Source organism: Carassius carassius, chromosome 48 (genome assembly GCF_963082965.1).
Source record: "Carassius carassius chromosome 48, fCarCar2.1, whole genome shotgun sequence".
NCBI classification, from domain to species: Eukaryota; Metazoa; Chordata; class Actinopteri; order Cypriniformes; family Cyprinidae; genus Carassius; species Carassius carassius.
This window is the reverse complement of record NC_081802.1, coordinates 7,226,695-7,240,891: the sequence shown is the minus strand read 5'-3', so window position 1 is coordinate 7,240,891 and position 14,197 is coordinate 7,226,695. Positions and strand designations below refer to the sequence as shown.

General features: G+C 36.4%; 1 protein-coding gene across 1 annotated transcript in view; it reads left to right on the top strand.

Moving 5' to 3' along the window:
- The window catches only part of LOC132131111 (low-density lipoprotein receptor-related protein 1B-like), a 238,602-nt gene that overhangs the window by 42,073 nt on the left and 182,332 nt on the right, over positions 1-14,197 (top strand). Inside the window, exon 2 of the mRNA XM_059543053.1 lies at positions 3,040-3,177. Coding sequence (XP_059399036.1) covers positions 3,040-3,177 — 138 coding nt within the window. The remainder of the gene's footprint in view (positions 1-3,039; positions 3,178-14,197) is intronic.

Sequence of the window (14,197 nt, the reverse complement as noted above, 5' to 3'; positions counted from 1 at the left end):
GAGCTGGAAGCTGAATATTAAAATAGCTTTGCTCATCACATTTATATACAGCACCCCTATGAATCGAGTTAATGGGGATGAGGCTCGGTTTATGTCTTTTATTTGTATTTATGCTAGGTAGAGAGGGAAAACAAGAACATGGAGGGTTTTTAGAAGGTATTTGTTTTGTTCATCTGTCTTGTTTAAGTAGGTTCATGCCATCTTTGGTTTTGTTGTTACTTCTTGTTTTTTTGAGTAAGTGATGTTGAATATAACAAGTGTACTTTCTGTCAAGCAGTTGTATTGTATGTATTAACTAAATTAATTGTTCAAGTCAAGTCACCTTTATTTATATAGCGCTTTAAACAAAATACATTGCGTCAAAGCAACTGAACAACATTCATTAGGAAAACAGTGTGTCAATAATGCAAAATGACAGTTAAAGGCAGTTCATCATTGAATTCAGTGATGTCATCTCTATTCAGTTTAAATAGTGTCTGTGCATTTATTTGCAATCAAGTCAACGATATCGCTGTAGATGAAGTGACCCCAACTAAGCAAGCCAGAGGCGACAGCGGCAAGGAACCGAAACTCCATCGGTGACAGAATGGAGAAAAAAACCTTGGCAGAAACCAGGCTCTAGTGATGGGAAGTTCGGCTCTTTTCGGAGAGCCGGCTCTTTTGGCTCAGCTCCCAAAGAAGAGCCGGCTCTTTCGACTCCTCAATGGCTCTATTTAGGATTTTTTGTAGGGCTTTGTTTTACCAAAACTTTGCAAAAATTAATGGTTTGTGTGCTGAAAACCCTTTCATGTGCAGTGATTTTGACAAATTAACAACAAAACAGCAAATAAATCCACAGAACTAGAACCAAACTCAAGCAAACAGTATTAATGTCCTCAGTGAAGATTGGCATTAAAAATAATCAGATGCCTCAGATTTGATGGACTGATTTTATTTCTTCTTTCTGTGATTATCTGCCCTTTTTTTGAGAAGATTCTCTCTGAAGGAACCGATGTTGCCACAATACACAGTCTCCCCTCCATTAACGTTGTTACGACTCGTTAACTTGCAGTGGAGTGCCGCTTCACTTCACCCCCTCTCTGTTTTTACATAATGGTATGATCCCATATATTCACATCTGATTGGCCGCGTTGCGATTGCTGACCAATCAAAACAAAGTTCTGCCTTGAGGTAAGCAGCGAAAGGAAAAAAACTGTGAGCCGGCTCTCACTCGATGCGAGCCGGCTCTTCTGATTCACTACAAAGCATCGGCTCTCAGAGCCGCATCTTTTGCGCATGACCCATCACTACCAGGCTCAGTTGGGGGGCCAGTTCTTCTCTGACCAGATGAAGCCAGCAGTTCAATTCCAGGCTGCAGCAAAGTCAGATTGTGCAGAAGAATCATCTGTTTCCTGTGGTCTTGTCCTGGTGCTCCTCTGAGACAAGGTCTTTACAGGGGATCTGTATCTGGGGCTCTAGTTGTCCTGGTCTCCGCTGTCTTTCAGGGATGTAGAGGTCCTTTCTAGGTGCTGATCCACCATCTGGTCTGGATACGTACTGGATCTGGGTGACTGCAGTGACCCTCTGATCTGGATACAGGATGGATCTGGTGGCTACGGTGACCTCGGAAAAAGAGAGAAACAGACTAATATTAGCATAGATGCCATTCTTCTAATGATGTAGCAAGTGCATTGGGTGTTATGGGAAGTGTTCCCGGTTCCGGTTTACCTAATTAATGCAGCCTAAAAATCCTTTAACGGATTTGGATATTAAAAGCATATTAATATGTTATGTGTAAGCCAGGTTAAAGAGATGGGCCTTTAATATAGATTTAAACTGCAAGAGTGTACTACTAATTGGTATTTTAATAGTATTTTTTATGCATTATATTTGGGTGCTTTTTCTGGCCTCTGAAAACTTGAGATCAGGGGAGTGAGGTTTACTCGCACAGCTCATACCAGCTGGTCTTTATTACACTCAGCCCCAACGAAACTCACTCCAATCCGGGTCATGGCACCAATGTAACCCCTCCGGTTTTACTCCCCCTGTTCTTTCGCAGAGCATGATTCTAACTGGTGTTTCCATCATTGGATGAAGGCACTTTAACAATGATACTAAAGACTGCAGCCTCTAGTGTCAGTTGCTAGTGGACCTCTTGAGGTCAGGGCAGTGAGGTTTAGCCGCACAGCTGGCCTCCGTTAATTTTGGTTCACTGGAAGGTTCTTTGGGGAAACAGAATGGTTCTTCTATGGCATCACTATAAAAACTAACTTCTTTTAGATTTTTAAATTGTTATTCACAGAAACATAAACTAAGTAATTTAAGAACTGTTGTTCTATTGCATCGCCACACTTAAAAATAAAGGTTCTCTGTTGGCATTGATGGTTCCATGAAGAACTTTTAACATCCATCGAATCTTTTGTTATTATTATTATTATTATTTTTATTTTTTATTTTTTTGCATTCCACAAAAGACTCCTTATAATTGAAAAGTTGCTGCCAACAGTACTGCTGTCATTAACATCACGTCAAGCATTTCAAAATTTTTCTGATCTGATTTTGAATCCTCTAAAACATTTATACGTTTATAGCGGACTTCAGATGTGGCTGGAATACAGATCTCCCAGCGTAGTACAATGACACTTTATTTGAATATTTTTACATTGTCATCTGACAGTAGCTTTGTAACAAGTTGAGGCTAGTGTGTTAACAAAGGCAAGACAAACTTTTATTCCAAAATGTTTTTACCTTCACACATCATTACCACCTCACACAATATTAAAGCACACACATTTGCTACATAATCTACTGGAAATTTGATCACAGCTAATGACAATTTTTATTTTTTCCTGGACTTGTGATAAATGTTTTAACATAGGAAAACTAGTATTCTGGTTGTCTAATGAAATTCGCATTGTGTATTATAAATACTGTTGGCTTTTTGTCTAACTGCTTTGTTCCTCTTTTGTGAATTGTTTAGGAGTGTCTGCCTAATGCATAAATGTAGTTTGAAGAAGTAAAATTTTTCAAGATTTCATTACAATTGCTTCTCTTCTCCAGGCTTGCGGCAGGTAAAGGCGACATGTCCCGTCAATCACCTCAAGTGCCTTGGCACCCACAATTGTGTTCATTTCAGTAAATTCTGCAATGGGGTACGAGACTGCGAGGACGGCTATGATGAGGGTGTGCATTGCCGCGGTAAGTTCACAATGTTTTTATATACTGTGCGTACACTATTTTTGAAAATTTGGGGTCAGTAAATTTTCTAATTTTTTCAAGAAATTTGTATGTTTATTCAGCAAGGATTCATTGAATTCCTTAATAGCGACCGTAAAGACATTTAAAATGTCTAAAGATTTCTATTTCAAATAAATGCGGTTTTGTAAACTTTCTATTAATCAATGAATCCTGAAAAAAATGGTTTCAACAAAAATATAAAAAAAACATTACAACTATTACAGTGAGCACACTGTAAACCCTAATATTGTCTTGACTTAAAAAATCAAGTAATGTTGACTAAACATTACTTACAATTTTGCGTTTTGGCCCTGTCACTTAAAAATATGAGTTAATTTAACTAATTTACCTTCAAAATGCATAAACTTAAGATTTCAAGTGTTGTGGGCTCAAAATCATGAGTAATCCTTTGGAAAAACTCAACGTCACTCTGTTCTTCCTTTAATGTGATTGGCCATGGGAGGAATTCTGCCTAGCAACAAGAGAACAAAAGCACTGATTGGTGGATTACAAAATTCGTCCCTTTGGTCTGTTTGGTTTGCTGAACTACATTTCAAGAGGACGTTTTTTTTAGTGTATTATGTTAGGTGAGTAAAGTTATGTAAATATAAAGTTGTTTTGCATGATTTCTACTAGTGAAATATGTTATCCTTGTGGTACGTGATTTTGATATGGTATGATTATTGAAACGACAACTTATAGTATTTGATGAAGTGGCCCAATCGTTTTCCTTTGAGAGAAAGAACATGGCAGCTAACGTTACTGCTTAACTCGTTAGACCAATACACTGAAAACCCTAATAAGTTGACTGAACTAAATTGATTGAGTAAACTCGTTGCCTCAATTTAATTGAGTAATGGAGTCTCCCAAAACTTACATATTTAAGTTTATTTAACTTGACGCTTTTGTAGAAAACCCTAATAAGTTGACTGAACTAAATTGATTGAGTAAACTCGTTGCCTCAATTTAGTTGAGTAATGGAGTTTCCCAAAACTTACATATTTAAGTTTATTTAACTTGACAGTTTTGTAGATTGTACTTAAATCACTCAGTTCACCAAACTTGGTTCTTATTTAATGTATTTAAACGATTATGTTCACTTAACTTGGTATTAATTTCAAGTGTACTTATATATTTAAGTTAACTCAGCATGTACATTTAACTGAAAATTATGTTCTTATTTTTGACCGCACAGTTTTTGCACGCTGAAGTAAAACAAATAACAGCATATTTAAACTTTGACCTTTTGACAAAATGTCACAATATTTATGAAAATACAGTAAACCCTATACTGCACTGTAAAAAAAAAAAGTTGTGTCAACTTAAAAAAATAAGGCAACTTATCACAAGCGCTTTTTTGAGTAAACTTAACAAAAAATTACTATGTTTGTGTATTTTAACATCAACCTAATCCATTGGGCAAAGTTATGTCCAGTGGACATCTTTTTATGTCTTTGCAGACGTTGAAAAGACGTCCACTGAGGAGAAAGAATGTTTTTATGATGTCTTTTTTAAAAATGTTTTTTATGTCTTCTGTATGTCCGATATAGACGTTCACAGATCCTCCTTACAAGGTTCTGTGACTTTATTTCTGTCAGACATCTAGAGAAGCTCTTATTGAGAATTAACAGAGGTTTAAATGTTGATAATTTATACATTTGAAGTCACCATTGTGGTGGAAAGTGTTTGGTTTAGTTGGGATCTTGGTCCAGTTACTTCTTGTGTAAGCTTGTCTTTTGCTGCTTTAACGGTGTATTTCAAAACACTGCTTTTGTGGTGAAGAAAGACAAACTTAAATGAGCTCAGGTGTTATCAGCTCTTTGCTGGTGTTGTCTCATGCTGCTTTAACTTGTGTGTTGTAAAACACTGTTATCGTGGCAATGAGAGTTGAGATCAAACATACACATCTTGCTTGTAATGGTGAAAGGTTAAAATAAAATGTATTGCTGCAACTGTGGATTCACTTTTATGGATAGAAACCTAGTAGATAAAATAATGTACTTACTTTTTGAAAACAGATCACGTCGTCACAAACAGACATCAAGATTTTGGATATGCATCACATCAATGGTGACAATCAGAACAAAAAAGGCTGAAAAATAAGGAGGAGTTTGTGCTATGGAGCTCTTTTGTTTGTCACCGTTGTTGTGATGCATATGCTAAATCTAGAAGTCTGTGTGTGTGAGTACTTGATTCTTTTACTCAAAATATTTCAAATGCATTCATTTTGTCCATCTTCAAAATAAGTATTTTGCTCTTGGTGCCTGTTATAAATATCAAACAAAACTTATTTTATGATCTCAAATACGTATTATGTGATGACTTTCTCATCAACAAAAAACATCTGATAACACCTGAGCTCATTTAAATTTGTCTTTTTTCACCACAAAAACAGCGTTTTAAAATACACCAACTCAGCAGCAACTGGACCAAGATCCCAACTAAACCAAACACTTTCCACCACAATGGTGACTTCAAATGAATCAAGTATCAACATTTAAACCTCTGAGTGATTTAGGTACAGTCTACAAAACCGTCAAGTTAAATAAACTTAAATATATAAGTTTTGGGAGACTCCATTACTCAATTAAACTGAGGCAACAAGTTTACTCAATCAATTTAGTTCAGTCAACTTATTAGGGTTTTCAGTGCAGAGAATCAGCATATTAGAAGGATTTCTGAAGGATCATGTGACACCGAAGACTGAAGTCTGAGAAATAAATAGTATTTTAAAATATGTAAAAATGCACAAAAAAGTTACTTTAAACTCTAATAATATTTCACAATATTACAGCTTTAACTGCAATGCAGCCGCGGTGAATATATATATATATTGCTTGTTATATATATATATAAATATATATATAACAAGCAGTATTAAATATATATATATATAAATACTGTTGTCCATAAGTTTTATTAGGAAGTTTTTTTTTTATTTTTTTATTATTATGATTAGTTCCATATTTTATTTTATTTCATACCCTCTCTGGCCATTTTAATTAAATAGGCCATTTTTTAAGACTTATGCAAATCTGTCTGATGAAAGTTTTGGAAGGTCAAAACAAGCCATTTTTTTGCCGCTTGGTTTCTTTTCTTTCTTTTTTTTACTGATTTGACAGTTGTTCAGAAGACGATCATCAACATCCTCCACAAGGAGGGTAAGCCACAGAAGGTCATTGCTGAAAGGGCTGGCTGTTCACAGAGTGCTGTATCAAAATATATTCATAGAAAGTTGACTGAAAGGAAAAAGTGTGGTAGGAAAAGGTGCACAAGCAACAGGGATGACCACAGCCTTGGGAAAATTATCAGGAAAAGCCGATTCAAGAACTTGGGAGAGTTTCACAAGGAGTGGACTGAAGCTGGAGTCTTCAATATATATAGCATATCAAGAGTCACCATACTTAGACGTCTTCAGGAAAAGAACTACAGCTGTCACAATCCTAGAACCAAGCCACTCCTGAACCAGAGAATAATGTCAGAAGCATTTCACCTGGAGTAAGGAGAAAAAGTCAATGCAGCCATCTACCAGGAGGTTTTGGGAGCACTTCCATCTTCCATCTGCTGACAAGCTTTATGGAGATGCTGATTTCCTCTTCCAGCAGGACGTTAGCACCTGCCCACAGTGACACAACCACTTCCAAGTGGTTTGCTGACCATGATACTATTGTGCTTGATTGGCCAGCCAGCTCACCTGACCTGAACCTCAGAGAGGATCTATGGGGTATTGTGAAGAGGAAGATAAGTAACATCTGACAAACAATACAGAGGAGCTGAATACCACTATCAAATCAACCTGGGCTTCAGTAACACCTCAGCAGTGCCACAGGCTGATTGCCTTCATGCCACGCCACACTGAAGGTTGTATTTGAGTATTGAGTGCATAATTAAACCTACTTTGGATTTCAATTTTAATTTTTCTTTCAAAGTCTCCTACTTTTAATTTTTCTTAGCTGGAAGTCACCATCAGAATTAAAACCAAAAAACTCTTGAAATATTTCAGTCTGTGTGCAATGAATCTAGAATGTAAGAAAGTTACATTTTTTAAATTAAATTACAAAAATAAATAACTTTTCCATGACATTCACATTTTTTGAGATGCACCTGTATAAGATCACTATGGTTACCGCTACAGGCACAATTGAGGCAGCTACCAGCTCCTAGTAGGACCCAGGGGTCAGGAGTCATAGCACACACACACACACACACACACACACACACAGAGAACATAAACCTCAGTGGCAGCACCATCGTCGTGTGTTTGACAACAGAACAGCGTATAGTAAGAAGGTGGGTACAAAGTAATGTTTAGATTATTATTGTGCTTCAGCCTGCATCTGCCCTGACCCCATTCTTTAGCACCAAAACAAACACACCCATACACCAACAGGACCTGCTACGGTGGCCGAGAGAGCTAAACGTGCTGCACATGACAAAAATCCCTGCAAATTATGAAAACATCTTCATCAGTTCAAAACGTGCTGCAAATACTCACAATACAAACAAATAAAGAAATTTTATATTTAAGGGAACCGTAAAGTGACAAACATGGCTGGGACATTATTTATCAATGTTTGCTTTGAAAATATCTTTATTTTATAAAGATATTTTATTATTATGTTATAGATTCCTTAGCTTTATTTTTTTTTAATGGATATTATTAGCCTAAATAAGCTGACTAAATACACCATTACTGTAACTGTGAAAGGTTATGTAAGCTGGCTAACTTTTACAACTTACCTTACAAAAACTAAACATAGCCTATGGTTTTACTATTGAAATGAATGAATAAATAAATAAATAAATACATTTATTATATAAAAAAAAGCAAACAAAAAAATTGTTACTGTAATCATTAACAAATTAACCATGGATTTACTACTCTAACCATAGTTTAACCATGGTATTTGTACAACTATGGTTATACAAATGGTAATCAATACTCAAATATAAAAAACCTTGTTTAAATTTTCTTTTTGTTGGGGTAATCTTGTTTGTGTTGAGTATTTGCAGAGCGTTTCTGTATTTGTTTGTGTTGTGAGTATTTGCAGCATGTGTGCTGTCAAACTGATGAAGATGTTTTCTTAATTTGCTGGTGCTTTTTCTATTTGAACGCGTTTTGTGAAGTTGCAGTGCGTTGAGCTCTCTCGGCCACCGTGCTTCGCCCCTATTTTGAAATCTTCACCTGACCCCACACGTACGTGCGCGACCATGGCAACGACGATCGCAGGAACAAGCGAAGATGACACACAAGCATATTCAAACAAAAAGTTGTGTGAAACAATGCAAAATCAACATTACTCACCTATCAAAAAGAAACATATAAACCTCAGCGTCCGATTCGAGCCCTTGCCAATCCTTGAGTTTCTCTCCACTGCTGGAAAGCTGCCCCGATATTTACGTGGGTCCTGCGTCTTGCCTGATTGTAAACCCTCTTTTTTATCTCCCATCTCTCTCAATCTGTAGTCGATCTGCTAATATGCTAATTTTGAATAAAAGCGTCTGCTAAATGTAAATGTAATGTAATATGCGTCCTGTGCACTCAAATTGAGCGCTCTCTCTTCTCGCTATCAGGACGAGACACGCCCCCTTACCGCTGATTGGCTACAAGTGTTTTGGGACTCGGTCAGACACTGCGGTCAAAAGAGTGTTTTCAAAAATCGTTTGGTACACATTTAAGGAGCGGCGGGTCGGGTCGCTTCTACTTAGACTACTGTACATAGCGGAAACTCAGATTAATCCTCTGTTTACCAATAGAGCCTTTCATTGAGACACTGAGGGGGACGGATCTGGTTACTATGAATCTGGGGGGGTCATGTCCCCCCATCCCTAGTGCCATCTGCACGCCTGAGGGAACAAGAAAGGAGGTTTATATGGAAACCGCAACCTAGTTTACATCTAAAACGTTGATGTATTGCAGCCAAGGATGTTTAACTGTTGAGATGCATGAGCTACATCGTTCATGTCTAGAGAAATGTGTATTTAGTTATGGCCGTAATAAATGAACATATGGAGGTATTCATCATCCTCACCTTGAGTTGAACCACTCATAAGATGTTCGCACGCATACACAAGGCTTTTTAAAGCAACTGAGGACAACACTTGGAGGGGAAACATACGGATTTACATTTTATGTTCCATTTTAATCTTAGTCTCGGTTCGGTTTCAAAGAAAATAAAACTGGGTGGCTTGTAAAGGGAGGCATGGAAGTAAGCGCTCCTTTAAGGAGAATACTCGGGCGGCTTTGTTCCACTGCAGATTGGTTTCAAATTGCTCTCTGCACACCTGTCATAACTGAGCGTTCATAATTTACATTATCAGTCCACAGAGCAGATTTCAACTTTCACTCCTGGAGGTATTCGAATCTGGGACAGATAGAGAGAAGTGAGAGAGAAACATTTTTATGAGAATTGTCTTATGAGCCATTTTTTTTTTTCAGTTAAGACAAACTAGTCTTGTAGGTTCAATATAGCTTGAAACTAGCATTGACCTCATTTACATTCTTATTAAATGTCTGTAGTCTTATTGGACATGACACTGCAGTGCATAATTTCAACTTGATCCCTATTTTTAAGGTTACAGTGAGGCAAAAGTACATTTTAAAGCATTTAAAAACATATGTGATTCTTGTTATTTTATAAAAGATTTTATGTTCATTCTTTTGTTAAAATTTGTGTATTATTTGTGATGTTAATCTGTTTAAGACTTTATTTTTTACTGGCATTTAAGGTCTTATGGCATTGCTATAGATTTATTTTTTATAAAATTGGATATACGTTTTGGATATAATTTCTCCACACTAAAATTTTGCAAAAATTTTTATTGTTTTGAGGCTATACTATTGAAACAGTGACTATTCAAGGTGGGCCTCATTCTCTTCCATTGTAATACCATTTACATACATTTTTCTATTAAAATTAGTCTATCATTTGAGCTGTTAAGCTGTTTAAAATGTTTTTTTTAAGTCATTTTAGTAACACTTTAGAATACTGTACCATCATTAATGAATAGCTACAAAATGTGTAAGCCAATATTAGCACTCTAGTAACTACTAGTAACTGACAAGAAACTCTGATTAATGAATTAGTAAATAATAATGCTTAATCCAGTGTGGTAGTTCACTATAGGGCCTTCTGTACGGGAACCTTTTCGTAGTACCAGAACTAATTGTGGAACTTCCCACTCTTTGGTGTTTTCGCACCGCCAGAACTGGGTGCGATTTTTGTACCGGATTGGCTTTTTCAAGAACCAAATTAGCTCCTACTCTGGAGCAGGGCCTAACCAGCACAACTGGTACTACCCGTGACGTGAGTAGACATTGATTGGCCAAACGCTTACGAAAACACCCTCACCCACCATGACTTAAAACGCTGTGTAAACATACTGTAAACATTATCAACTTATTGGAGATTCTTATTCCTCCTTTCCGTTCTTTCAATCGCTTTAAGTGTCGCAGTTAAATCGCAACCCCTTAAACTGTAGTAGGAAACAGTTTGCATAAAATTGCCCCAGTACATTTACTCTGGTTTGTCTCGCATTAGAAGAGCAGTACAGTTTGGTGTACAAAATGGTACTACCCGTGACGTGAGTAGACATTGATTGGCCAAACGCTTACGAAAACACCCTCACCCACCATGACTTAAAACGCTGTGTAAACATACTGTAAACATTATCAACTTATTGGAGATTCTTATTCCTCCTTTCCGTTCTTTCAATCGCTTTAAGTGTCGCAGTTAAATCGCAACCCCTTAAACTGTACTAGGAAACAGTTTGCGTAAAAGTGCCCCAGTACTTTAGTACTGTACATCTAGTTTAGTGGAACTAAAATTGTGCAAAAGGCCCTTATTAGTTAATAAAGAACTACTATTTTTTTCCATACCTCCCCAAGAACTAGGACTACTGTAAACAGGTTTCAATTAATATGAATAATGCACAATCTATAATTAATTCTAAAGACTTGTTAGTTGTCCTTATAAAAACTAATCATGGTTTTACTAAAATAAAAAAATACTATGGATATTATACTGAAACCATGGTAACAACAAAATAACCATGGTTTTGCTATACTAACCATAGTTTAACCATTGCATTTAAAGTAAAAATGTGTCTATACAAATCGGGATCAATAAGTCAAAAGAGCCCACCCTCTTGTATCTATTGCTTCTTTTACTCCAATATGCATTTTTATTTGCAATAATCTTCTTTGGAGATCTTGACAGCTATAACATTTTTGGTTTCACTTAGAAATATAGCATTGCAGTTATATACACATTATAATGTGTATATAACTGTGTTCAGCCCAAATGAAATGTGGGCTGCTGTGTCAATAAACCTGAGTAAACAGTCTTGCAGGTATCTGGCATCAACTTAAGAGCCTAACTTACGGATAAAGTGTTTTTAGATCCTCTTTTATTTGATTCAGAGGAAAAAAAGAAAGAAAAAAAACCTAGCGAGAAGCATTGAGACCACTGCCTTTGGATCACTGTGTGTTATTTTGAAACTCTTTCTTGGCTATTTTTCTTGGTTGTGTGGGGATTTGTTTTGTCATTGAGGAATGGAGCTTGCCTTCAGGTGACCACATCTATTCACTAGAGACTAAACCATAGAGAATAAAGAGATTTCGGCTGTGTGTGTGAGTGTGTGTTTCAGTACGGTCGCTTATCTTCACGTTTCCCCACAGTTTTGGTCCTTCTCACACAGATTATATTTAGATCATTGGGGCCTGATAAGGACATTATATCTTTTTTTATTATTATTCAGATGGTGTCTGCCGGTGTCAGACTGACTAACTGTAAATGTGTGAAATGAATAACTTAACAAAAATGGCATAGAGTGGTGGAGAAGATAACAGAATTGAAACAAAAAGAGAGTCACATGTTTAATTAACTTTCCTGAAAACACACACTGGAAAGAACATGATGACGTGCGCATCTCACGGCGAAGATTGTCTTGATCTGTCACATTTATTCTGGTTTGTCTCGCATTAGAAGAGCAGTACAGTTTGGTGTACAAAATCCCCCCCCCCCCCACACACACACACAAACATCACAACACATCACACAATAGAAATAGACTAATCATAGATTGCTAACCGTTAGCATTCCCATTCAGTATGTGTTGCTATCATAATATCCTGTTCTGGAAAATGAAAAATAAAAATTATGGTATTGTTAAGAAAAAGACTAATCACAGCTTGAAGAAGGCCAATTGTTAGTTTTTTCATTCAATACCTGTTCAAAAACATAGCTTGTTGTCATAATATCCTCTTATAGCTTATACTTTTTTTTGGCCAGTTATAAGCTAGTAGGCTAAGCTCTTAGCTTACTATCTGAAGGTTTACCACACTTTTGAGCCCACAACGCATCACTTGCTAGTACTGCACTTAAGAAAAAGACAAATCAACCTGAAAAAAAAGTTAACTGTTAAGATTGCCATTCAGTTTTTGTTGTCACGATATCTTGTTCCAGCCAATCAAAAATGTTTTTTTAAAAAGTTTGCACTAGGCTAAGCTCTTAGCTTGCTATCTGAAGGTTAATCACACTTCCGCACCCCCTTCTGCCCCACAACATACACACTATGCTTAGTGATCCTGATGAAATCTAACGCCTAATCAAATGTATAAAAGTTAATCACACTTCTGTGCCTCCCTTGACTCCACAACATATTACACACTAATACTCCACTAGACCAATTCAGTATTTTTATTCAGTATCTGTTAAAAAACATAGCTTACGGTCATGATATCTTGTTCTTGTCAATAAAAAAAATGGTTAGCAATATGCTAGGTTAGCTAAGCTAGTTGTCTAAGATTTTAGCTTTCTATCTGGCACTAACAACACAAAGAAAGGTGGACTGTTTGGGAAATTGTTGCTTCTGTAATTTAGTATGGGCTAATTGGACCATGCTAACTATCCAAACTTTGACTTGTTGCCCTGAGCTTCACTTATACGTGCATTTGTATGACGATGTTGCACCATGGATTTTCCCTTTATATAAAATCACATCGCAGGCAAAAGGTCTTGTTGAATTTACAGAGCAATCATTTAGTCATCTGTGTCTAGAGATTGAGGTTGCACATTACCGCTGGGCGTTCTGCCCTTTGGGTTTGAGAAGCTGCCTTATTTTACACATCCACATTTATAGCACAAAGGAAATGCTAAAGCTCATAAACTTTATATCTTTATGTGACAGGAAGGACTGTAACCTTGAAAATGTGCTGAGTGTCCCCCCTGCACTTTTTCTTCCCTTTCCTCTTGCTCTCTACAGCTTGCTCTCCATGGTCTTTCACAGTTCCATTAAAAAAAAACAAAAAAAACTTTTGAGATAAAAATGAGTCTGCTTTCAAACAAAGATTGCATACTATTTATTGTACAGTCTTTGTAGTATGCTGCATTGTATGCATATGGTTCTGACTGAATGACAGAGGGTTCTGAATATATTTGTAATAATTAAATAATAATTTAATTATAATTAAAAATAATTAAAATTGCCCTAAAATATATTGTTAATATGTAGGATATATAGGATATATTTTTTTCTTGTTGTATTTTTATTTATTGATTTAGTTATTTACTTACTTAATTACAATCAGGGCTTAATCCCAGCCAAAGGAAGTCTCTTTTTAAAATTCAGTTTATATGGAAGATAATAACTGGACACGGATTTAAACGTGCAACATAATTGCAATGCAAAACAGGTGCGTGACACAATGTATATTTTTGCTCAGTATACATTTAGCAGTATTGTAGAATTGTCTTTTGTTGCAGTTCCTTGGGCAAAAGCCTAAACCGAAACTGCTCAAAAAAAACAACAACCTTAGAACAGCCAATTTCTCTTTAATCTCCCAGGGAAAGAAAGTGATAGTTTTCCCTAGCTTGTGGCCTGTTAACAAAGTAATAGCGTTGGCTGGTGTTGGTCTTGTATACAGTATGCATGTTTCTAGAAGCTCACAAGTAGCCCGCCTCAGCCGTTTACTGTCCAC